General features: G+C 51.4%; 1 protein-coding gene across 2 annotated transcripts in view; it reads right to left on the bottom strand.

The window, feature by feature from the left end:
* ARHGAP26 (Rho GTPase activating protein 26) overlaps window positions 1-25,747 on the bottom strand; it is a 132,054-nt gene that overhangs the window by 64,182 nt on the left and 42,125 nt on the right. For both annotated transcript variants that reach the window (XM_035560602.2, XM_035560603.2), the window contains exons 12-14: window positions 14,311-14,347; window positions 7,492-7,557; window positions 6,063-6,137 (exon numbers count right to left, since the gene is read on the bottom strand). In XM_035560602.2, coding sequence (XP_035416495.1) covers window positions 6,063-6,137; window positions 7,492-7,557; window positions 14,311-14,347 — 178 coding nt within the window. The remainder of the gene's footprint in view (window positions 1-6,062; window positions 6,138-7,491; window positions 7,558-14,310; window positions 14,348-25,747) is intronic.

A 25,747-nucleotide genomic window follows, 5' to 3' on the forward strand; every position in this document is an offset into this window, starting at 1 on the left:
TGATAGCTTCGGCTTTGACAAGCGGCAGCAAAGGATACCCAAGAGAGGCAGGAGCTACGTTACGGGATGCTGTGTTGGCGATGCTCAGCTGGTCCCAGCAGGTCCCTGGGGCCACCTCCGGCCGAGGCCAAGCAGATGCTGCATCCCAGCCTGAGGAGCCCTCCAGCATCCATGAACCAGCACTTACTGCCCAACGGCGCTGCTGGGAGCGCTGCACCCCCAGCCTTGGAGCTGGTTTGTGAACCACACATCCCCATGAGCCAGGACCAGAAGTGGTCTTTTTTTATTCCTCCTTCTTTAAGGAGGACTGACTGGAAGCCAAGCTCCCTGCCCACAAAACCGGGTCAGCTGGGAGGTTTCACCTCCACCTCACCAGCCGTGCACACCCTCACACCTTTACCCAGCCCTGCAGGGCACGGCGGACCTGTAACGCCACCGGTGCCCCAGCGGGGCTGGGACTGCAGCCAGCACCCCGTGGCAGGCTGCGCGGCACGGCTGCGGGATGGGCTGCCCCAGCCTCTGCAGAGAAGCGTGTCCGTGCTTCCAAAGTGACGGCTGCTCTTGGCAGCACGAGGCTGTTCTGGGCCTCCCTCTGCTCTGAGGGAGCCTCCGGAGCGTCTCTATTTTTATTGTCGAATACTGCAGCATTCTTTTCTCCATCTCCTCCGGGGCCTTTCCTTCCTTTCTGCATTTTTCCCCTCCTATCTCCCCTTTTTAAAATTCCTTTAAAGAAATCAAAAAAACGTGCAGCTGCTCCGCACGGTGTAAATACGAGGCTCTGGACTAACAGCGTGTTCTTTCCAAACGCCGACCTGAACCAACCGCTGTGGAAAGTCTGCTCGCAGGAATCTGCACTTTTCTGCTTCTCCCTGTTTTTTGCAAACCACCAAACCAGATCAGGAAGCCAGACTTGTTTGCACAAAGTTCCAGAGTGAGATCAATAAGGCACTATTTTTACTGATTTCTGAGAAAACACCTTAGTGCTCTGACAATGAACGAGCCTGTAGGAAAGCAGCGACCGCTCCCTTCTCCGGCACCTCCACCCACGGCCGGGCCCAGGCTCCGCGGGCTGTGGGAGCCCTGCCGGCCACGCTCGGGTGGCTGCTCGGGGACCAGCGGGAAGCACCACAGCAAGGCGGGTGACACTGGTTTGGAGTTCTTGCTGATGACCAGACCCAGTCAACACAGAAATCACCACGACGTCTGCACTAACAGGCCCGGCCACGGGGACCTCGCACTCACACGCGAAGGCTCAGAGTATCGAGACTGAAAACCGCGACTCCTCCAGGCCAGAAGCGAGGGACGGTGCTCCGGCCACCCCTGGGGAGGAGGCAGGAGCAGGACACAAACATGTCACATCCATTGGCATAAATGCCTTGTTTCCACCCTGCTTTGATGCTGCCTCGTGAATTCTCTTTGCTAACACAGCCCTGCACCTCACAGCCCTGGAGGTCTTGGCTGCAAGCACGCAGCTCCAGGTGAGCAGGACCCAGAAACACGCACAGCAGGATCCTGCTCCCACCGAGAGCACTGGGAAACCTCTCCAGACCTCAGGAGAAACAGGAGCAGGCCCTTTCCGTGATATAAAACTGCAAAACCTCCCGTCAGATACTGGGCAGAAGGCAGAGATGCACTACAGATACAACTACCAAGGCCAAGCGCTGATGCTGGATACAGCTGCCAGCACCATCTGGTCCCATGGCTTCAGCTCAGTGGGTATTTTTCTCTTCACAGACACGTATAATGTGCTTTTGAATTTTAAAGCAATAGGTAAACATAGTGTAATTTTAAAACTAATTAAAAGAATGCACTGAATAAGAGTTAGGATTTCCCTCAGGACAAAGGGTTTATTTTAATTTAAAAAAGCATCAAGAGGAGTACTTGAAAAGTAAACATTTAAGAAATGTATATTCACACAAAGGTCACGTGTCTCACATTAATCACACAAATGAATGCTATCCTTCCTCGTCAATGCCAAGGCAACTTCCCATTGCACTACCTTTTTAAGGAGGCAATTTTAACAGATTAAAGATAAGCCTGGTATCAGAAAAAAAAATAAAAAATAAAACCAAAAAACCACAACTTTTTAATAGCAAGGTCTTTGCTGAAGTTGAGCAAACAACTCAACACAGGATGTCTTTTGAAAAACTCATCCAGGAGTTTTCAAGCATGATTCATGAAACAGTAGGTGAAATTCTATGGTTGGTCTCGTGAAAAGGCTCAGGGCTAATAATCAGTCCTCCCTGACCTTCAGATTTATGAGTCGGCAATAGTTAGCTCTGTGGGTTACACATGCAGCATCTGTCTCCCAAGCTAAAGGTGGATGTAGCTAGCACCACAAGCTAGCTGCTCTCTCTACAAAAGGAGATTTCCACATGAGCTGGTATAAACGTGAAATAGTGCCCATAAAACATCCAACAGGCCAAATTCAGTTTTAACCCTGAAGTTGCTTATTGCTGTAAATTACTAATCTGATGTCTCTTAGCAGATACAGAAAAGGATAGAGAGAGAGAGTGAAAAATTAACTTCCCTAAGCCTTTTATTCCAGCAGAGTCCAGCTGGAAGGGCCACCCGCCGCAGCAGCCACCCCCAACAGCCCCGGCTCCAAAAGCACCCCATCGAGCCCTGTCACTGCCTGGAGCCCGTTTTTAAGGAATTTCTTCATCTATTTCCTAGGGATGGAGAAAGCTGCTGCCGTACAACAGCTGGTTTCAATTCCTCACCAATTTCTCCATGGCAAGAGGAACTGCCTGGAGCACAACCTCATCACCCAGCCGTAATTCTCACCCACACTTGGGTGACTGGAGAGATTTCCAAAACAGCCATAGGACCCACTTGATCACAGCAGCTATGACCTGTAGGAAGCCTCACTCACCACCCCGTGCTGCTGCGCACTGGGAGCAGTGAGGAGACCAGGCCAAACGCCGTTGCGCTCCATTTCTCCTAACGCCGAGTCACAGCAGCAGCTCTGCGTGCTGGGAGCTGCCGTCCTGTGCGCCCACACTTCAGCCATAAACCCGTCCATGGGAGCTCCGACTGACAAACTTTATTTATTCACTAGGTTTTGTCCTCAATTTGATGGCAGACGGTGAAGGCTGGAGAAAGGCAGCTTACCCTGCCACAGCTGACCTGCCTCTCACAGCTCCCGGTGGGACGCACACCTCCCCAATTCCCCCGTCTCAGCGAGGACCAAGAGCTTTGCCCAAACCCCGACCCGTGCTGCAGCTCACCCCGGAGCGCCTCAGCTCAGCCCAGCGCCGTGCTGACCTCCTGCAAAACGCCTCGTGCCAAGGGCAGTGTCGCTTACATCAGCCGCTGCTCGCTGAAACTTGATCTTTTTGCCATTTAAACTGTATGTGAATCGCTAACGCTGCCCACATTCATTTCTAAATATAAGGGAAACCTGAAGTTGCAAGCAAAATTTGGCTTTGCAGTTCACGTGGGCTTGATGCAAACACAAACGTTTATGCAGAGCTGTGCTGCTGCCTTCAACTCCTCGAGGGACAGGAGAGAACAAAAGTGGGCTTGACAGCTGAGGCGTTTCAGTGTGACACTTGCTTTACAGACCACCTGAGGGCTAGCACTGTGTGAAGGTGATTTAATTGCCGGTGATTCAGAGAAAGACAGGGAGACCTGGGTTTGCAAAGAGTCCCAGCAACCGATAGCGGGGGATATCCCCAAAAGGGGTCGCACTTCGGACACCCACCGGCCACGTTACCAGCAGCCCGCCGGCACGCACCCGCCTCTCGTCAGCCCTCCAGCACCGCCAGCTAATGAAGACATGCTGGGACAAAGAGAAACCGCTGCCTATATATCACCACGTTATGAGACACGAGGTCGACAGCTGAGTGGCTTCAGTCGCTGAGCAGATAATGGATGCTGGATGGGGTCCAAAATTCTGAATCCCTCCCAGCTCCGGAGAGCTCTTAAAACAAGCAAGTTTTGCCATCTGCCACAGCCCCAGCGCCTCCAAGCAGAACTGACACAGCCGCGAGGCTGCGACCGATGGGGTGAATTATGCCCGTGTGAGAAGAAAACAGGTTCAGTCGCTCCGCCGGCCCTCGAGATGTTACACACCGGCATGAAAGCCATGAGCAGAGGAGCTGGCAGGTCAGACCGGCCCATGTCGCGGGCACCCAGCCCCCAGCCTATTTTTATCAGTGGGCAGCAATGCTCTTTGAGTGATGCTCTAATGCAATAGCGCCAAATGTGTGTGCCATGGCTTATCTGCTGTACTTGCGTGGCTAGCAGGACATATTCATGTGCTCCAGAGCCTATGCCAAACTTCTACTAATAGAAGAAAAAGAGGCAGTCACTAGCTCTTGTGACTGCAGCTAACCTTCCAAATGCCAGAGCGTAACTGATGCAGACATGTCCCCTTGCGTCAGGCAGGAGCCAGGGACTGTGATTTAGAGCCTTACCCTTCTGTTTCCTAATAGTCTCGCTGGATTATCAATTTTGGATAGGTTAGTGCTGACAACTGCTAAAGCCACCAGGGGCTTTGCTCAGTGAACTCTTTAATGATGGGAAAAGAAAAAGGAGTTGGAAGAGGAGAAGGAAAGATATTGAAAGTGAAACACAACGGATTAAAACTTTTTGCGAGGAGAAAAACACCAAGAGAGGAGCACTGGCATTTTGTGAAAGCAAGAAACAGAAGTTATATTGCAAAGGAACGACACTAAGCAAATGAAAAGAGGAAGAAGACCACAAATGTCACTCATTTGTCCCAACAAGTAACAAACGCATTCCTAAGGCTGTTAACAAATTATCAGGCGTTTATTTTCTCATTACTGCACCTATTTCATACACGGTTCTGCCAAGCCTAAGAAGCAGGAGGCAGGAGTGGAGAAGCGCAGCTGCTGCTGCTCCAGCTCAAGTGGGTATTTGCTCAGATGTGCCTCATCCACGTCTAAATGGACAAAGTCCCGCAGGGCTGCAGCTGGGGGATGCAAATGCCCCCCTGCTAGTTCTGAGGACGAAACCAGTTGCTCAGTCACAGAGAGCCATAACTTTAGCACCAGCACTGGTCGCAGACAAGGGCATAAGGAGCAGGGGTGGTTCTCCTGGACAGGCCAAGGCCTGGAAAGGTGGCGAAAAGACCAGAGCCAGGAGAGGGAATGACTCGCATTTCTTTTGAAGTATACCCACTAGGCTATAGCTAACACTGACGCTGGGCTGGGAGTCAGGCTACAGATTCTACAATGCAGACCCACAAGCACAACCCAACGAAGAGCTCTGCAGGGTCCCGGGGTGATGGAAACCAGCCACCACTGACAAGGACACGCCAGGAACCGTCAGCCAAAGCAGCCCCAGACCTACCCTGCACCAGGAACAACCGACAGCTTGCTGACAGCCACAAGACCTGTTTGCTCCTACACATTTTGTGCTCAGCAGAGGCCTGGGGGTATGCTGGGTAAGAGCACAAAGGCACTTGCAGCAGGCACTGCGGCCTCTCTCGTGCCATCGTATCAGCTCAGGGGCAGGGAGAGGTTTCTGAGAATGGCTGCACACCGGGGCCAACACGAAGCTCTGCCACAGTGTGACCTGACACCTTCCCTCCTCCCGAGCACCCAGAACCGCAGGACCCAATGCCTCAGGCATGAGGGGAACGCATGCTTGAAATGTCTGTGCAAGACTGTGTTAGAACAGGCATGGAAGGTCCAAGGGGAAAGTAAGAAGAGCCACAGGCAGCATGCAAAACAGAAGAGAAATTAATTTAAAAATATTCTGGGAACAACGTGGCAGGTATGAGATTAAAAACCAAAGCTTTCAGTTATTTCTTTGAAGATTTGAGTTGCATTAGGGAAGGCTGCCAAAATTTGTAGTGCATGTGAGCGGGACACCAGTGACTGCACCAGAAGACCTTTCAGAGCAATGTCCTACATGAGTCCTACCTTTGTAACCTGCCAGTGGTGCCCTGGGACCTCCCGGCCTCTAACAGCATGTGGTCCTAAGAGCACAGTCACCACGATTAGGTACCCAGACAAGAGCCTCTGTTCTTGGTTTGCAAGACTTCAAAGCAGCACAGTCTACTCGCCTTTAACAAAATATGAGATACTTACCCATTAATATGCTCAACAGCTTTTGAACTCTAGAGTTTACTCCAACGATTCGGTAGAGCCCCTGCTCGTTGATCCCTGGAAAAAATAAAGAGTTTATTAGGAGAATGTCAAAAGAGCTACTAACATTTCTTTCATTTCTTCAGCTTCCCTAATAGCAACAATAATTAAACCCTCTCATCAACTACATACAAAATTACAGAAGAGGGTAAAAATGGGTTTTGATGTTAGGGTTTTCATGTACTGATTAAAAGTAATGCCCCCAGTTAGCTCAGGAATCAAAGACCCGAGGCCACCTTGCCACCACCCCACTAACAGTGAGGGAGCACGGTTGTACCACGAAGGATCTGCACTCAACATATAACAGAGAGGCAGTTTGGGAAAGAAATCTTCCTGTGCCAATTCTTCAGGCTGAGGTTTAAGACTTTTACATGTTCTTCACATGTGGCCTGGAAAAAGACCTTGAGCCAAACTACTTGCTACAGCATCCAAAGACTTGGCGATGGATGCCCTCTTTCCCCCGAGGCCCCTCAGATGGGGGATGCCTAACCTCCCAGGCTGAGGCTCTCTAAATTTTCCTTAATAACTGCAGTCGCTTTGTTTGGACTCATCTACCCATTTGTTTCCTTTTGTGGGTGGGGGGTTGTTTTTTAATTTATTTGCTCTCATATGGCTTTTAAACCTCGGCCTGAATGTTACAGAAAGTTGCGGCTAGCATGAAAATCTCAGGGGATTTCCCTTCCTGCAGGATCCCAGCGACCCCCAGTTGCTCCCTTACTCTAGGCAGCAGCTTCTGCACGGCAAGTGTTGTAGGGGAAAGCATCAAGTTTAAATGGCCCACAGCATGTTACAATGCCTAGGGGCAGCATGAAGACCCCAGAGAAAGAACGCCGACAGAAGTACTGCCACTTTGGGACCCTCCTGAGCCGAAAGGTTCCTGCGATGCCTCCTTCTCACCTATTTGTGCAAGCGCAGGCATCGGCTCTCAGAAACGATGGAGAACAAGACCCAGGCTGCACCCCGAGGGGGCTCGGGCGCTACAAGATAGCCGTCTGTATGCACCCAGCCTTTGGGAGGGGAAGGACTGAAACGCATCCCTGCTTTCTGCCCCACAGGAGAGGACAGGCTTTGTGCTGGCACCGCACGAGGGCACGCTCTGGGGACGTCTGCGGTTTCCTCCCCTCCCTCCACACCGCAGGCAGCACAGTGCTCCCTGACTCAGCCCCGTCTCTGGTGTTTGCTTAACCGCTGCCAACCCGAGGCATGTCTCAGCAAAGGGACTTGGGGGAGCCTATTAAGTGGTTATCAGATGTGGGATTCGGAGGGTTAATGAATCATTGCTGTTCAGGAAAAGAGCAGGTAAGCAATTGCTATGCTACAAGCAGATGCAAGGCCTTCCCCCAAAACAAGACCATCTGGTGAACGGCTCTACCTCTTGTTTCAACAGCATGTATGCATTTCTTGATAATGCTGAAGCCGATATTATCCAACTGGGCGGCTGAAAGGGAAGAGAAGAGAGAAGTGATAAATACCTAGCCGAGGGACAGTTTCACACCGAGCGTGCCGTTCATCCCGCTGTCATCGCTGCCACACAAAGCACGGCTGTATCACCGCTCAAATGGGGGGAGGAAGGACAGGGAGATAAGGTAGGTGTTCAGAGAGGAGAGGCACGAGTACAGCAGTTGCACCAGGTGTAATGCAGCAAGCGCACGGCGCTCATCCGTCATCAGCCTCCGCACTGTTCTGAACCCGCACCGCCCACGTCTTGCCGAGCAGCAGTGCCCCTGGCTAGGCTGGAGATTTATGTCTATAGCTGGTCAAAATATTAATTTAGGATCAAGGTGAGGTATCCTGAGGAGACCTTTGTCTGGAAACACTAGGTTGCTTGGAAAAAAAAAAAAAAGCAGAATCATAATTTTGACATGACAAATCCTTGAAAGCAGCACACAAATCAGCCTGCTTCATCTCAGAGCCAGGTAATTCCTACAAATCCTCTGAACTGTCCACCCAGCTAACCGAACCGCCGACCTGCTGGAGAGGTGGCTTCACCTCGAGGCCACCGCATGCCGGGACAGCCTGCGGGTTTGGGTTATGGGATGGAGCTCCCATGTGCTGCCTGGAGGAGCAGGGCAGAGGCATTTCAGTGGCTTGCATTTCTTGCTGTGGCTTTTGAGGCGTTTTTCTGCAGATGAAAGTTTTTTCAAGGACAAACCATATGACAGGCTAGAGCACTGAAAAGTGCCAGTAAAAAGAAGAGACAGCTAAAAAGAACTGGGAAAGAAAGGTGAAAGAGAGGAGGAGGTAGATACGAGCAGCAATAGCTATCTGTGAAGGTAAATGGAGTACAGAAGTCAAAAGAATGGCAAAAGCGTGGAGGTAAAAACAGAGAGAACAGATGGCACGTGGAAGAGCAATAGGTGCTGGGCGATGGGAACAGATTTTGCTCTGTCCAACACCAGATTTTGCTCCTCTGTGCCCAGCAGGAGGGGACCTGTCCCTGGGGAGCAGAGAAGCAGCCCTGGGACGGCCGGTCCCTGCACCCCGAGGTGCCTGCACCCCGCTGCAGGCAGCCGCTCCTGCCTGCCCCGTGATGCAATGGCACGAAGGTAACGCACCACGTCCCACGGACCTCCCTCCTGGGCAGATGGGCGCCGCTCAAGAACTGCCCCTTCTTTTATTAGCACAAGTGAAACATTTATTTAGGACAAATTAGGACGTCTGGAAGGCACCTCACCCTGCCTGCGAGTCAGATCTAAAAGATCCGTGTTAATGCAATGTAAAACCCAATTAACTCATGCCATTGCAGGTTTTCCTGTTTAATTTTCAGGGGTACAAATGGATACAAATACTTGCTGGAAGGAGATTTCGTCCTCATCTGCTCTCTACTGCTGTGTGGAAAACACCGCCCACAGGCAGTAATTTGTCAAGAAAAATTACTTCCCCCTAGACAATGGTCTGGGCAACCTTGCGCAGGGCAGAAGTCCCTCGGAGGGTTGGGGAACCCACCGGGGACCCACTCCCCATGAACTGGACACAAGGGGATGTCGTGTTGGTAGAGATGTGACACCACAGCTTGTCTGGAGCCCAACAGAAACGGAGGAGAGGCCGGGGCTGGCAGTGTCCTCACGGCAGGGCACAAGTGATTTTATTCCTGTCATTCTCCCCGCTCACATCATTTATTGGAGCACGGATTCACTGCTGGTTCACAAGAAGCTGCCAGTTTGCTGGCTGCCTGTGGCTTGCATGGTGCCATCCCTTACTAATCACTCGTTTCATGTTCTCTGCCGGCATTGTTACTGGCCTGACGAATGGCACAAAAACCTGAGACAGTAAAACAGCTCTATGGTATTTTTCTGGGCAAGAACACTGGAGCACCGAGCCAACATAAGCGCACAGGCCAGAGGATGCCTGTGCCGCAGGATGTGCAAACATCCCGGAGCTCCGGGGTGCTTCGCTGGGCACCTGCAGGGCTCCCCAGCACAGCTCCCAGCCGCGCTGCAAGCACAGACACAACAAGAAGTCAACACACCCCCGAACAGCAATACAACACTACAGCACCCTAGATTACCGAAATCCACAACCGTGGGGGTACTTGAGGAGCCAGCAACTGTGGGGTGGAAACTGTACAGGCAGAGAGAGTGCAGCAGGGCTTAAGTTGGCTTAGTCTACTAACCCTGGTCTTTTGCTGTCCCTGCACGGTGCTGTCCAGCCAATACAGCTTGCCATTTCAGGCTCTCTACCACACACTTCAAGTGCCAGCCATCCCTGTGGACCAGCAGTTTTCACTCGGTCCCCAGCACGCTTGGATTTGAGCACAAGACCCTTACAAGCACCAGGCCTCCTCCCCGTGTGCCCCTCTCACAGCCCGGCACGCGGGGGCTGAGCAGGAGGTTAGCCTGCACCTCCCGGTGGTGCTCGGTAGTAGCAGCGCTAAGCATCAGGAGCAGTCCCTCCGGATGGAAATGACTGAGCATAATCCTCCCAAGTAGATGAATAAGCTCTTCAACTCGTTGCTGAGCTCTGGATCAGGAAAGGTCAGGGATTTATTTGCAGTAGTTATATCCAGAAATAATATCTGATTAAATATCCAAAGTGCCTTTATTCATCCTTAAATTTAACTTTTAATGAGCATCATAAAAGCTTGATTTTCCCCTCTCACAGAAGCAGCTTCTCTTTATCTCATTCATTTACCCAATGATTCAGTACTGCACCAGCACAGATCAAAGGCAGATTTGTATCTGCTGCGCTCCCGATCCTCACGCTCGCTCCGCTCACCCCGGCAGCGAAACTATGGGCAGCCCCGAGCTTCCATTCGGCACCACCACTAGAGCAAAGCAGATGCAGGCAGGTGTGGACAGCAGGGACAGGACCCCGCAGCCCACGCTCAGATTTAAACCCTCGTGGAGCTGCCTCCTCCCATCAGCTGCGGCCAGGGAACAAAAAAGGGAAGGCAGCAGCGAAGAGCAAACTCTCAGATCTGCCACAGAGAAGCACGGCCAATCTCCACTCTGCACAACAGGCAGCCCTAATTCCCCTCCTATATATTTTAAAGTGCCTCTCAGTCATTGGAGGTAGTGGATTCACAGTGCCTTTTCTCAGCAGAGGCAGTATGTCACTCTGTTCATGCACCCAAACACGCTGTAGGGGCAAAGCCTACAGCCCTTCCTCCTGCATGTTTTCTGTCCCTACAGGCTCCCATTCCCCAGGGGACAGATGCCAAACCCAGCCTCCAGCCCGAGGTGCACACCACGGGCTGCTCACACAAGACCAGCATTCCAGCGCACAGCTGAGAGGCGGCATTCACACTGCAACCTAGCAGAAATCTTCTACGTTAGCAAAGGTGATGCAGATTGTGCTACAGCTGTTGCACGCACACACACGTACTGATCTGACCTTCATGTGGCATCACATTTCTAGTGCTACTGAGCTGGTCTCATCCTGTTCTATTTTTGCCTACAAGATTATTTCTATTTAATCCATTAATGCTTCTACTTTACGCTGATATGGCATATCAGAGCATCGGTAAGGGGGCAAGAAGACAGTCAGCCCTGTTTAGCCTCAGGCAACCTTGCTGACTCCAGATGTGTACGCGTCGGTCACGGCAATGCAAGGTCAGCACGGGCTCTTCTGCACACCCCACCACACGTCCGTGCCATATAACAAAGTGCAGTGATGATGATGATGATCATGAGCTCTTTCAAAGACTACTGTGGTATTAAGAGCCGCGGAGAGAGAGAGAAAATAAGAAGTGAAGACCAGAGAGAAAAGTTTTCAGCCTTAGCTCAGGTCTCAAACTAGCAGAGAGCTGCCAGAGCTGCCAAGCCGCGGGGAGGACCGCAGGGCGCCGCCAGGGCACTCACAGGACTCAAGGCCTGCAAAGAGCTTGTGCAAATAAAGACAGCCTTTGATGGGGTCCTGAGCTAGATGGGCAACCAAGTGGATATGAAACAAGGAGGGGAAAACGGTGGGGAGCAGAAGGGAGAGGAGTTCTTTGTGCATATTGCATGGCAAAGCACAAAACAGCCTAGAGGATTTGTTTCCACAGAGCAGAGCAAGCCCTCTTGGTTTGCGAACCAGTGCATCTAAATTCATCCAGCTCTAGCGGTTCACTGATACCTGCTCCCCCCCAGCACTCTGCACTGCTTCCTCCCAGCTCCCAAAGAAGATTAAGATAAACCACCCGGCAGGCTGATGGCCATCTGGCCACACAGCAGGATGTAAAATCCAAAAGCTCTGTAAAATTAGACAGTGGCCAAAAAGCAGACCTCACTATAGTGCTCTGAATCTCTTTCAGACTACCATAAGTACGAGCAGGAAGCAGAGTTATATAGGTTTTCAGGGTCAAGAATAGCATCCGGACTCCATTCAATCATTGCACTCATTTCAAGTCCTTATAGGAAGCTCCTGTATCAAGGGCTCCGTGGCACGAAGCCAGCCTCCAAATCAATTTGAAGTGTAGCTCGTGAGGCAAGCGGCTCGCTACAGACATGGTTTTAATGAGTGCTAAAGCAGAGTCAGATGTCTGAACATACCAGCAGCAGCCCAGCGAGAGGCGTATGTGAAAATAATTGCCACCAGACCGCGTAGGAGCACGGCTACGTAAGCAGCCTTCATTTTGGGGTCCCAACACACCCTGCAACGCAGGGCTGGTGGGTAGGGTCTCCCCAGCACAAAATTGGGATTGCTCTCATTTTTAAGGTGAAAATCAACACGGAAAAGACACTGAAACACGAGCAACTTCGCCACAGCCTCCTCAGCTGATTAAATCTCATCTTCGTACTCATCTGGTGAAGAGGAGCGGGGAGAAACTTGGCACTTGGGCATTTGTCAAAGTCTCGCTGCCCTTTGCCAAAGGCTGATCTGCTCCGGAGCGCGGCACAGCACAGCACTCCCCCCCAGCGCGGTGAACAGACGGCTCCCCAAAGCCGCACGGGAAGCCCAGCGCCAGGCCAGGACCTGGCACAGGAGGCACGGGGAGAGGCTGCCCCAGCCCGGGACAAACGGGCTTTCTCCTCAGAGCCGCCAGCCTCCAGCACGCCCAGCCGCCAGGGCCGGCAATGCAACGCGGCCGCGCCAGCCGAAGGAAGCACCGCGGGGCTGCCCGGCTGGGCACAGGGCACGGGGCCCTCCTGCTGATGGCAGTGCCACCAGCTCAGCACCCCACAGGGTGCCAATGCCCCTCCAGCACAAGCACCCGTCCCAGACTGACCCAGGAAAACAACCTCCATGCCCGCAGCGGCCGCAGCAGGCAGCCCTTACCTAAGGAAACCCTAAGCAGGCATTTAGGAGCCCCTACACAGGATCTGCTGCAAGCCTGGCAGCTGAAAACCAGGATTAGACAACACAATGACCCTGGGAAAGCCACGCACGCATCCGACTCGAGCTGTTCCCATTTATCCAAGAGCCGCCAGCACCCTGCAGGATGACTCCAGCCTAAGTCACCAGCGCCACGAGGATTGCTGGCTGACGGCACGTAAGATGGAAAGGTCACAGTTTGACAAGCACTTCTTTCAGAAGCAGTAATTGCTTCAGTGATCCTTCCTCCCCACCCCCAACCCAAATGTTTTCCCTGCTTTTGCATCACCCCTCAATGAAGTTTAGAAAATAGTTATTTTAAACAGCTTCTGAGCCAAATCGACACACGCTGTCCTAGCACAGCCAGGGGCCGTGCACAAGGAACACACAGAGCGGCGGCAATTAATGGCCAGAGCAGGACAGAGCTGAGTAAGTCCCGTTCTCTATCCCTAAAAAACTTATTTTGGTCCACTGTAAAATGGAGAAAACACTGAGCTGTTCCAGGCAGGCTTCATGTTTGGCTAGGGCATTGTCTGTGCTGCCCTTCCCAGGCTGAGCCCGGTGTGTAACTGCGAGGTTCACTTGGGTCCCCACCACCACGAGGACAACGTGGGAGACCAACGTGGAGGGGAGAAGCCACATCGCAGAGAGCAGAAATGAGGAAGAGACTGCTTCATGCAAGGGCCGAAAATGGACACAAGGAAAATTACCTGCAAATTATACCTATTATTGTGAGAAAAATGCTTCTACTCAAGATGAAAATGCCCTGTCTGAGGCAGCACAAAAATGGGCTGATTACTGTCCATCAGCGCGGGCCGGGCTCCTGCGTGACCGATGACTTGGGGAAGGAAGGAAGGATCAGCTCCGAGCATCGCAGGTACGGCAGTTCGGGGAAATGGGCAAGCTACGCGTTTTGAACCAAAGGGCATGAGAGCTGGGACTCAGTGCCACTGCTCCTCTAAGAGAAACAAATGCTTTCTTGACTCAAGTCTTTGCCTGAACTACAATAAAAACAGCCTATTCTTTCAAGGGGTTGTTGGTGACGATGCTGACTCGGTGGGACCTCTGTAGTCCTTACACTGTGTTCCAGTTCCCCCTTGGAAAAAGCAAGTGTGTTCTCCAGGTTCTGGCGCAGCACGGCAAGTTGGTCACTGCAAGCTGCCACCTGCACCGTTTGCTCCAACGCATGAAAGGAACCGGCCCCGAGGGATGCTGGCACCTGGGGAGCGAGGGAACCGCCCGACCCCGCTCTCCGTGACCATGGGCCCTGCCACCCCACCTCTGTGCCCATCCCCAGCTGGATGGCTCTCTCCCGGGGCCACCCTGCAGTCCCCAAGCTCACCCCCATCACCCCGTCCCGGTGTCACCGCCGCCAGCAGCCCAGCCTCCCCACCGGGGCTGCGAACTGCAAGGCACAGACATTTCTCAGGGGCCCTGCTTAGAAAGGGATACTTACTGCCTTCGCTTTGGTTGTCCTTGTTCGAGTTGTAGACCTGGAAAACACAAGAAGAAAGCCTTATGAAGACCTGGCTCCAGCTGGGACGGGACCGCGGACCCACCTCGTGCCACCCGCCGGTGGCAGCTTTTGGAGCACCTGCCCCGGCCCCACCAGCGAGGTCCCAGGGCCAGCAGAGACTTCGCCAGCAGGCTGCCCCAGCCCTGGGGCTGTGCTGAAACAACACCCAGAACACTTCTCGAAAAGAGGGAATGCAAATGGGACAGAATAGGTGGGAATGGAAACTAAACGGGCTTTAAAAGCAAACAGAGATGGGCATTCCTCTCTTCCTTGCTCTTCTCAAACACGTAAAGGCTATAAAACTTGGAGCAAAGCAGGCAGCTCCCTTCGTGTCGTGAGCACTGCAGTAACATCTGGCAGGCGCTCCTCAGGCCAGGAGCAGCCTTCCTCACTCACATGCACTTACAATGAATAAATGAGTCAGGCAAAGAGTAAGAGAGGAGAAGGAACATGAGTTCAGGGAGGAAGTGAAATGCAGCAGGATGAGCCACCCTCAGAGGCAATGCTGTGACTTCATCCCAAGACTCCTGTCTCCAAATACCAGTGCTCTTCCTCCTGCCCTGACCCCTGTTAAAGCTTGGCTACTTTAGATTAAAGCAGAGCTTCAATGGGTTACAAGAAAAAGGGGGAAATGACAGCAGAAGGTTTTAATCACAGTTTAAGCATGATTTAAAAACCTAGCACAATGAAAAGCTGTAAGGAGATCAGCCTTCAGACCCAAACAGGTTGTAGTTCTCTAGCTCAATAGATGAAGATGTTTAAACCAAAAAAAAAGTCCTTCATCAACCCAGAGCTGAAACAAAAACACATGGCACTCGGTCAGCATCACAAGCTGGAGCTGAGTGTGGCAGCATCCATCAGAACAGGAAAAAAGCCTGTGTGGGCCGTTAAACAAAGCCACGGGCGTGCACACCCTTCCTCTCCCAGGGAACAAAGCTGGGAGCCCCCTTCCACAGGGACCGAAGCTCAGGGAACTGATTTAATCACATGCTGCAGCCAGAAATAGCAAGCGGGGAAGGAAAGTTTCCACGGGCGGCGATGTTGATAGCAACACGCCAGGCAGCAGCGACCACACATCGCCCTCGAGGGCAGCGGCAGGAGGAGAGGCCCTCCTCTGCCGTCAGGCGGCTCCCGGCCCTTCGCACCGCAGGCACGAACGAACGCCGAGGCCAGGGGATGCACGAGCTGCCCCGGGTGCTTCCAGCGGGGCTGCCACGGCCGGGATGTGCCCCACAACTCCGGCAGAAGCAGAGGCCAGGAAGGGGAGAGGATCCTGCCCTCGGGAACGCTGCCAGCCGTGGCCGGACAGGCGCTGCTGAGCTGCGGGTGCCCCAGCAGCGGCTCCAACCCAACGGCCCCTCACCCCCCCCAAAGCAACCCCCGAAAGGCCGTGTGCCACACGGCGCTTCTGCACTCTCACTGTGAAGTCACTTAACCAGACGCCTTCCTCGGAGCTCGACAAAAGCCCACGGTGTTCCTGCGCTCCCCTGCCTCTCGGCCGCAGCCAGCACCACGAGGCTGCAGCTCCACCCCTGCGGTGCCAAGGCGGGCTGGAGCAGCTCCCGCTCCAGCTGCACGTGCCAGTCAGGACCGCGAGCCGAATGAGGAAACTCCGTCAGCGTTAAAGACATCTTTCTGTTCAGATATCTCCCACAGGTTTATTTTTAACCCTCGATGCCACGTGCCAGCCGGGGGGCGGCAGGCACTCACAGGCTCCGTGACCCAGGGAGCGCCCCTGCAGCCACAAATCCTACCGACCGGCTCGAAACCAGGGTACAGGCGTAGACTGACCCCACCGTGCTAGATCCCCCCCTCCTGCGAGGTTTCCCAAGGAGCACCTTCCCTCTCCCGCTCCCAGGGGGCCCAGCTACGCAGCAGAAGGCAAAGTGGAGATTTGCAGGAGAAAAGCCCATCCTCCCACATCTGGAAACTGGGGGATGAACCAGCAGCAAACGCAGCCAGTCAGCAAGTGAGCTTTCCTCCAGGAACAGTGTTTGTACCAAGAAAATAAAAATAAGTGAAAAGAGGGAAGGAAATACACAGCAGGCTCCTCCGCCAGCAGCGCAGCCTCGCAGCCCTGGCCACGAAGTCAGCTTTCTCTAATAACGCTTCTCTCCAGCTCCGCTTCCACCCCCGAGGACCTGCTGAAGGAGCAGGCAGAGCTCAGCTAACTCCAGCTCACCAGAGGCTCGCAGAGCGCACGGCCCTCCCTGGGGACCCCGCTGGCACTTGGAGCCCTGCCCTGTGCCCAGGCTGACCGCAGCAGCCCACAGCAAAGGGCGGCTGGGACCCCACAGCTTCGTCTGCCGGCTGCAGCAGGTCACTGTCCCCAAGGCCCCGGCTGTCAGCATCCTGCTCTGCCCGGGACTGCGGCCCCGGCCCAGCCACCTGCCCTTGCTGAGCGTGCACCAGCTCCTGTGCTTGGGACATCAAGTATTTTCCATTTTTCTGGGTCCACGCAGGTTTCAGCCCCTTGCTCTGGCACCTGACGCGCTTCCCAGCACGGCTTCGTCGTCCGCTGTCCTTCTCCCGACGGCTTCCTCTGCTGCCCAGGCCTCAAGCACGGTCACGCAGCTCTGAGTTACGGCACGCAGCGCATCAGCCGCAGAAGAAAATGTGTCTGCCTGCATATTCGTTCTTCCAATTTGGTTAAATGAAACCACAGAGATGTTATTAATCATCAGAGACTGTTCTTTAAAAAAAGAGAGAGGACAGACAAGGAAACGCAATATGCTTATGCCATTAACTGCAAAGTATGCACACGGCATAAAGGAAATTTCACACAGAGGTCAGCTGTGCAACCATAAAACAAGAAGGTACCGTCGTCCTACACCCATCTTGCTAAGGACAAACCTTTTAGCCACTGCGGTAATGCGTTGACACCACACGACAACATCAAAGTTGTAACCAAGCCCCAATTCTGTAACGTCCTTTCCTTTTCCAAGACAATCATTATATTTTATAAAAAAACTTTTGCTATACGAAAAAGCATTTGCTCGGAGGTGAAGGGCTGATGCGCCGCGTATCGCGTGTGGGAATACTTAGTTATAAAACTCACAGAACTGCGGCTAGTGACTAACTTGGAGACAAATCCCTACCCTGCGGCGCTTCGCTCGCTTTAAAAGTCATTCTCTTGCTAATTATTCCCATTTGATCATATCATCAGAGCCAAACTATCTTTACCAGGAAGTTTCAGAGGTGATGTTAATAGAAAAAATATTTATTAACCTAATACAGAATTTGCTTGAAGCCTTGAATTTAGTCTTCTAAATTCATACTGTAGATGGTCAAATATCTCAAACAAAATCGGTTTGTATCTTTCTTAGTGGAAGCTACTGCTTGCTTAATTTCAGCAGTCATGGCTATTTGGAGGCTTAAACAAGGCCTCCCCCTAAGCCACCTTTCCAATGTAATTTTGAAAAATTCTGAGACTGACCTGTAAGTAAAGCAGAGGCTTTTAGGTTCTATGAACCTAATTCTCCAGTTTTTACAACCTGATCCTAAAAAAAGGCACATGTGAGCATGCAAAGAGCTAACAGCTAACAACTGACTGCCCGTAGGTTTTTTAGGGTGAAACTACATTGTGGGCAAAGAAAAGGAAAAAAAGAAGTAAATGGGTTTTGGAAGGGGAACGAAGAACAGGAGATGTTGAGTAATTTTATGTTTATTTCCTCATTTCAGATTTCACACTGGTTTGGCCATGATGTCTATTAACCTCCATGATAAATTAACTATGCTTTCATATGGCAATTGCATGTTTGCACACATCCTTTCTACAAAACAACTCCATTCCATACACAAAATGGGTTTTTACTTAAAATTCAAACTGGCCCAACCAAAGCTGTAACACTTAAGAGGCTGCACAGTGTTCAGGCACAGTTCTGCAAATCTGTCAGGTTCAAACACTGGAGCAAGATTCTGCCTAAATGGCTGAAAACCAGGTGAAAGAACTGTCTAGCTTCTCAGAGGCGGGAGGTAGATGAAATTTATAGAAATCTTTAACCAACAGTAATGTCAGCTGTCATGTTTTGCAGTCACAGACAGAGGGATCTCCACTGGAGAAGGAAACCATCATTTCAGTTACCTAGACCGTGTCCTGGCCTGGAAGATGCCTCCTTACACTCCTTTTAGAATCACAGAATCATAGAATATCCTGAGTTGGAAGGGACCCATAAGGATCATCAAGTCCAACTCCTGGACTAGTACTGGCACCTACTCTTCAACCTAGACTTTGTATTTAGACTAAAACTTACTGTCAAAATTGGCCAGTCCTGCCAGATTTCCTTGGTCTCCCTGGAGGAGCGCAGTGTTTGCAAAGCCATGAGCAATAGAAGGAAATGCTGCAACGTTATGCAATTTCCTTGTGATTCATATTCAGAAATCCTCAGAACAACCATAAACGAGTTTTTCAACTTCGAGTTCAGAAGACGAAGAGGCCAAAAATGTATAAATAGAAATCATTATGTTCCCTCAGAATTGGTAGTCCAGCTGGCTTGCCAGCCACCCAAGGACAGGTTTTGAAGACACGGACAGGAGAACCGCAGACATTTTTGGAATCTTTTAATAAATGATCAGGGGAAATAGTTGGAAAAAAACAGCATACAGGCTGGAGTCCAGCTCGAATTTACTCAGACAAGACCTAGGTCAAAGTACATGGTGTAGACATTAGGACGGCGCAGGGTGGTGCCTGCAGTCCCCCAAGCCACGAAGCAGCCGCTGCACCAGGGGTTGCTCAGCCCCACAGTGGGAACCTGGTGCTGGAACTCCTGCCCACCCCTTTGTCCACCCGTTCAATGGCCCTGCAACAGAGTGCTCCGACGATCTGCTTGGAAGTCTTTCCTCCTAGCCTCTCACTTGGACGCTAATGAAGCACCTGATCACTTTCCCACAGGCCAGACTCTAAGGTCTACATCCTCTTCAGAGCATAATGGAAACTGAAGTGCATCGAGCTCAGCCCTAGAGAATTTATTCCAAATCCCTCACAAAGAGCTGAAAGCCTGAGAAGCAGCAACCATTGAGGAAAAGGCTTATGAAAATGCCTGGACAAAAAAGCCTCTGGGATGTTGCACAGTGCTCAGGCGCTCTCAGGAAAAGACCAGAGAAGACCAACTCCAGCATTCCCTTAAAGCTGTGGTAGCACACAAAACCCTCCTCCGACGAACTATAGTGGAGACACTATAAGTTACAAACTGGTTTTACATGGAGATCTTGGGTAACTCAAAATGATTTCAAGAGAGTAAAACCTCTGAGAATTATTTAGCACATATTCAGCTTAGAAGATAAGGCATTACTTTGTTTTTACTGTTTTTGTTGCCAAATACTCCATTATTTCACAGCAACTCAAGAGAAAAAGAAAGTGATAAAATAGCATTTTCAAGCCTAATTTTAGTCTAATAAGGATGGCACATTTTCCCTGATTGCGAACAGCATGAGTTATCTACTCACGTCCTCAAACTGCTGTCGGATTCAAGGAGTTTCACGGACTTCTGAGAAAGGCCAGTCTGTGGGGTTGTCCATTTCTTCTGGCCAGGCACGTTATTGCTCACTTTTACGCTCATGTGCCTAGGATAGCATTTCTGTCTCGTCTTCTCCATCTTACTGCTAAGACCAGCCTTCATGAAGACGGGCAGTCTACAGTCTACTATCCTATCTCCCACAGCGGGCTCAGGATTGCCCAGGGCTGGGTCAGAGCCCCCAGGCACCCGGGGCTCCCTTCATGAGACAGTTCGGGCATGCCTGGAGGGGGAAGATTCCTCGTACCCGACTCCCGCAATAGCAGGTAATGGGGGAAAAGGAAGGAAGAGAGAGAGAAAAAAGAAGGATTAGCACAGGCCCATGCCACGCCAGGCAGGATCCTCCGCACCTGACACCCGAGCGAGCTTGGCACACTGCAGAGGAGCTGCTATGCTGGGACACAGCCCAGCAGCAGGATGCCAGCAGAGCACAGAGCAGGAAGGCTCATGTACAAAAAGGCATATTTCCTTGTTAAAAGCAGGACACCTGGCAACCTTGATGAAATCAGCCCTTGTTTCTGGCTCTGCCTTATCAACCCTGTTCTATTTTTGTCCGAGAGCCAGGTTTTCATACTACAAGCAGGATTTTCAGAGCTAGACTACACTGTGTTGTGGCTAGAAATAACCCTCCTTGCTCTCTGAGCCAGAACGATATAGATAGGAGTCAGATCTCTCCCAGCCCACATCACTGCAAACCTCCCTGCAGGGGGAAGGGAGGGAAAAAACACGCCTTGCTTCCAAAGTGGAAGACTTGGCAGGGCAGCAGAAACCTGCTGCGAAATGCTGGTTTATGTCATTCAAACGAGGGCTGTTCATTTGGAAGAGGGTGGCCTAGGGTCCCTGGCAGCTCCTTCCTTCCTTCCTTCCTTCCCTCCCAACCTACTGTTCGACGCTGAACTAACGCGTTGCAGTCAGAGCTACCGCCCCACCGCGCTTCCCTTCTCCCTCCCCCTCCCTTCTCCCAGCACAAATCTCAGCTCAGAGCTCACACCGATGCCTGAGTTTGATTAAAAGCAAAAAAAACATCTATCAAAGTGAAGCATCTGGGGGCCTGAATCCTCTACGCGGGTCTTGCTCTTGTGCGCCTCCGCGCTGAACTAAGTGATGGTTCTAATTAAAAACAAGCCACGTTTTATTACAAGTGCAGGCATTCCCAAGAGCCTCCAAAGCCGAAGCCGACCGGGCTACCCGCCAGCCATCTGGACTGCTTAGCTCAGCTCGGTTATATAACCCGCCGTGTTTGTCACCTCAGGAAAAAATTACCTGGGTCAGCCCAGGAAAAAACTACCTGGGTCACACCGCCAGCCTTCCGTGTCTGCAGGTTAAAAGGAAATCGAGCAGCAGATAGTTTGGAAATTAAACAAAAAAAAAAAAGAGGGGAGGGGAGGTGGAAGCAACAGGGCACAAAGCACGTTAGCTATACAGTAGCCTCTAGAACAATGTAACTAAAGGTCAACTGGTTTAGAAAAATACATTTTTGGAATAACTGAGGCGCTTAAAGCTTCACAGTGTTTTTAAGCAAGTCCAGTGGGGCAGATATATTCAGATCACTCAAGTGACTGATTAAAAGCGAAAATTTCTGCTAGTTTAACAGCTTCCCGTAAGTTTTCTAGGATGCTTGAGCAACAACTTGCACATCCTCCTCCGCCAGCTCTCTGTGCTGGAGCCCAGCCAGCTTCTCGCTCTCCCTCTCTCCTGCGAGCGCACCCGCCCTTCCTCCTCCCAACGTCTACCGATGAACCAGGAGTCTGAGCACATCCAAACCAGCCTAATTTTAAGTGACAGTGTCATCTTTGTTTTTAAAATAACTGTAACACAGACATGCCTCGCATTCCTGCCCTGTGAAAAGAGGCTCTTCGCTGCCCAGTTGTTCCGAACAACGGCTGGCGGGTTGATGCCACGACTGTAGCATCTTTGTGGCGAGGCCACTTCTAACCCTGGGCTCACGCAGCCGCTGGTGCAGGAGGCTGGGCTGCCCGTGGGGCCGGGTATGCCCCAGCACTGACCATCACAGTGCTGCGGGGTCTGCCCGGGACAGCAAAGCCAGGACAGCATGGGAGAGGGGCCCGGAGTACAGAAATCAGATGATTAAACTGTTCCCAGTTTTGAAGGGCAGGCTTTCTTCTGAGGCTGCAGCTAGAAGAAGGAGAAAGCCTAGGTCACAGACCACGCCGGGACAGTAGCATGACAGTAGACCACTATTTAAAGAGGGCAAGGACCTTTAAAAGCAGGCAGTAAAGAAAGTGGTTAATTTTACACCTGACTGTATAATGAATCACCTATTTTAATTTTTAATTTAGTGTAGAAAAAAAAAATACTCTAGTGGTCCATTAAAATTGGCAGAGAAGTTTGTTCTACTAACATGGAGCTATTCTCTGAACTTCTAGATGATTCTCGAATCCTCTGCTCAAACACTCCTAAACGGAGGTGACACAAGAGGAGAGGGAAAAGGAAGGAGAACATTTTCTCTTTAGCATTTCATTCCTACTGAGTGCTCTGTGCCTCCCCGCAGAGGCTGCCAGCAACTGGGCAGATGCAGCCTAAGGGTGGGCAGCTGGGTTCAATCAAAGCAGTGTAACAAAATCACTCGATGCCACCACCCAGCAACCACTTCTGAAGCTCTCTCCTCTGTCCAGGCCCAGTCTCATGAACAAGTTCACACACGTCAGCTGATCTGTCCTGTTCACACACACACACCACTTGTCGCCAGCACGCAGCAATTCAAGTCCGATTAGCCATCTTTCCCCAGGGACTCTGCAAACTCAAATTACCTCCCACCACCGTGCTCACCTCCTGGCCTGAACCAAAATAAAAGAGAAACACATTGTGCTGCAGCAGACTCTGTGGGTATCCCACACAAAACAAAGGTTTGTACAGGGTCCTGTGACCAGACCTTCGCTCACATCCCAGCCTTCACGTCCCATACCCTCCGTGGGTATCAGCAGTGGCCAAAGCTTCCCCAGCAAAACCAACATCGTCAGCTGCTCCCAAAGGGAGACCAAAACCCAGCTGACGTCAAAGGACCAGCCATCCCACTCCCCAGGTAAAGCCAAACTTTTGTAGCCTATTTTGTGCAGTAAGACCGCAGTGAGAAATGCCATGGTGAAGCTGGATACAGCAAAGAGTGCATTAACAAAATGATGAGGCATTCACTCACAGCGATGACAAACAGAAACAGGAGCTGCTGTTCTGCTCCTGGACTTCCCAACAACAGTGCTAGAAGAAGAAGAGGTCACAAACTTTCCAGAAGTGGGTGTGATAGCAGTTTTTGTTTTATAAACAAGTCTTTTATCTTTTTAAGATGATCTAGAATGTTTCTCTCGGTATTTTTCCTCTTTATGACCCAGTCAGCTTTTTAAGGAAAGGACAAAAAACTGACATCTTGAAGCAGCTGTGATTCTGACTCAGAAAGCTATCAAACACTGAAGCAGCATTTGTTGGAACCATACCTAAAAGCCTGAAGTCAAGCCTTAAGACCTCACTGGCTTAAGTGCTTTAGAAACAAAATAAAAGCTTATAATCCTAATGTAAAGTTATTACCCATAGGCTTAAAACAGGTTACAAAACAGGAGAGGGAGAACAAGGGAGCTGTGGTCAAAGTACACGTGATACAAAAACTAACGTGGAACGTGATAAATTATCATTGAGCTTGAAAGCTCAGGCTGATTCCCTGAGGATCCTTTTCTGCCACCCTGTCCCCAAAAATGATAAAGGACAAAGGACAAGCAGACTTTTTCTTGGCCAAAATCCTTTGTCGTGGGACGCAGAGAAGCCAAGCAGGCACTCTGCTGGGCCAGGTTCCGCTGGCAGGCAGGGGACTCACCAGCATGCCCCCAGGCACCCGCTGGAGCTGCCCACACATTGCACACCTCCACCAAGACAAAGATGCTGCTGCCAGAGGCACTTCGGATGCTCCCAGGCAGCGCACAAGCACAGGCAGCCTTGGTTCAGGGAAAGTTCACTGGGTTGTCTGGGTCAGGGGGCAGGTTAGAGGCAAAGAGAAAAAGCAAACAATAGAAACTTATAGATTGAAAGAGGGCAGTGGGGAAAGATGTCCCATTCAGCAAAGACAGAGAGATGGAGAATCAGCAAGTGGAATGAGGCAGGTCACAGAAAATGGAACAGAAAGAAAGAATTTGCCATAAACAAACAAACCCGGAGAGGACGAAGGCCATGAAAAAGCTGCAAGATAAAACATATGCTAATAACCATCCTCCTCTGGAAGGCCTGCAGAAACACACATTTTTGTCAGACCAACATGAAAAAGACTGCAAGGAAAAAAGCTGAAAAGGTAAACATGGACCAAACCCTTGAGCATCAATGGAGTAAACGTGATGCTCGCTCCCAACATCTCACCCGCATACAAAGAGGCTCTCCCATGCAAAGAGAAAACAGCTGAAGACCATCACACCTGTAGTCAAAGATACTCTGGATGAAGATTTTTCTACCATCTTTAATCATTAACTTCCTTCATTAACTACTAAACTGAGGTGCAATTTATGCCCAGCACACTCGGAGAAAAACACCACTGATGTTTATCAACAACCAGAGTGATCAGTCCCCAAGTCCTGCCCGAGTCTGATGCAGCAGCAGTTGTAAATACTGCACCCTAGGTGGAAACCCTGGCCCCCACCTCAGTCACAGACGGTTTTTCAAACATTGCTGGAAACGGATACTAATGAGCACAGTACACAAACTGATAGAGACGAGGCAAGTGACCTCCAAGGAGTCGGAGATGAAATGAATTAAAATGATAGAGCAGATTTGCAGCTTCCAGTTAGTTATGATGGAATACGAGAAGGTTGGGAATTCATGCGGTTGGTAGGTATCCAGCCGTCCCTCTGTGGTGTCTTGGGGTTGCAACTGAAGTCCTTCAAGTTAATTTATTTTTCGAATGAGCCAAAACGACAGGAATGCCGAGGTTGAAAGCACTGGATTGAGTTCAAAAGACATCATTTCCACTGGGAAATTAATCTCTCACCATTTTGCATAATTAGACAAGGAAAATGAAAAACAATTTCAGAAAGAATTCCCAGAAGCAATATCTGAGGTGGAGGCGGGAGAGGGTGCTGTGTATTGGGCAGGAATGCAAGGCTGGGCTTTGTTGTTACGCTGGGGTTTGCTATAAAAACACCACGTTACGTTTCCAGAGCAGAAATACTGAACAAGCCCCAGTGCCGCCGAGCAGCTGTCGGACAGGGAGCGCGGCCGAGGGGCTGGGACCACAGAATCACAGAATCACCAGGGGCAGGGCCGCTGCAGGCGCTTCTCCCAGCACCGTGCCGGCGGGCACACCGGACCACAAGAGATCCCGGTGGGGTTGAACACGGCTGCCCAGCAGCCTCGCTGCCCGTTACCGCTTATTTCCCTGCTGTTACTCCCACCAAACCAAATCAACCACCACCGCAGGCTGGCCCTGAGGAGGGCGCGGGCCCCGCCATGGCAGGCTGCCCGGCCCCCCGCCGCAGGCCCCCTGGCACAGCCTCGGCCCACAGGCAGCCCAGGCCTGGGCCCCCCAGGACACCCAGGGCCAGGAGATGGCAGCCATGGTCACCATGGCAACCCAAGCAGGCCTGCATGCGATGGAGGCGGCGGAGGGGAAGGACCCTCGGTGCTGGGGGGGAGCAAGCAACAGCGGGCCATGCACATTTTGAAGGTCTGAGCTCACCCCGCTCTGCTCAGCGCAACCGAACGCTGCCTGCCCCCAAAACTATCAGCTGCTTCTCTCAGGTGAGCAGCAGAGGAACAGGAGATGAACAGAACTGAGCAACGGGAGAGGGAAGAGTTTTTTAATTTGGGGCTGTGCCAAGCTCTGGGGACAAAACTGGGAAGCGATTGTTTTCCCTGCCCCATGCAGCGCGAAC

This window comes from Cygnus atratus, chromosome 14, assembly GCF_013377495.2.
Source record: "Cygnus atratus isolate AKBS03 ecotype Queensland, Australia chromosome 14, CAtr_DNAZoo_HiC_assembly, whole genome shotgun sequence".
Taxonomy (NCBI): domain Eukaryota; kingdom Metazoa; phylum Chordata; class Aves; order Anseriformes; family Anatidae; genus Cygnus; species Cygnus atratus.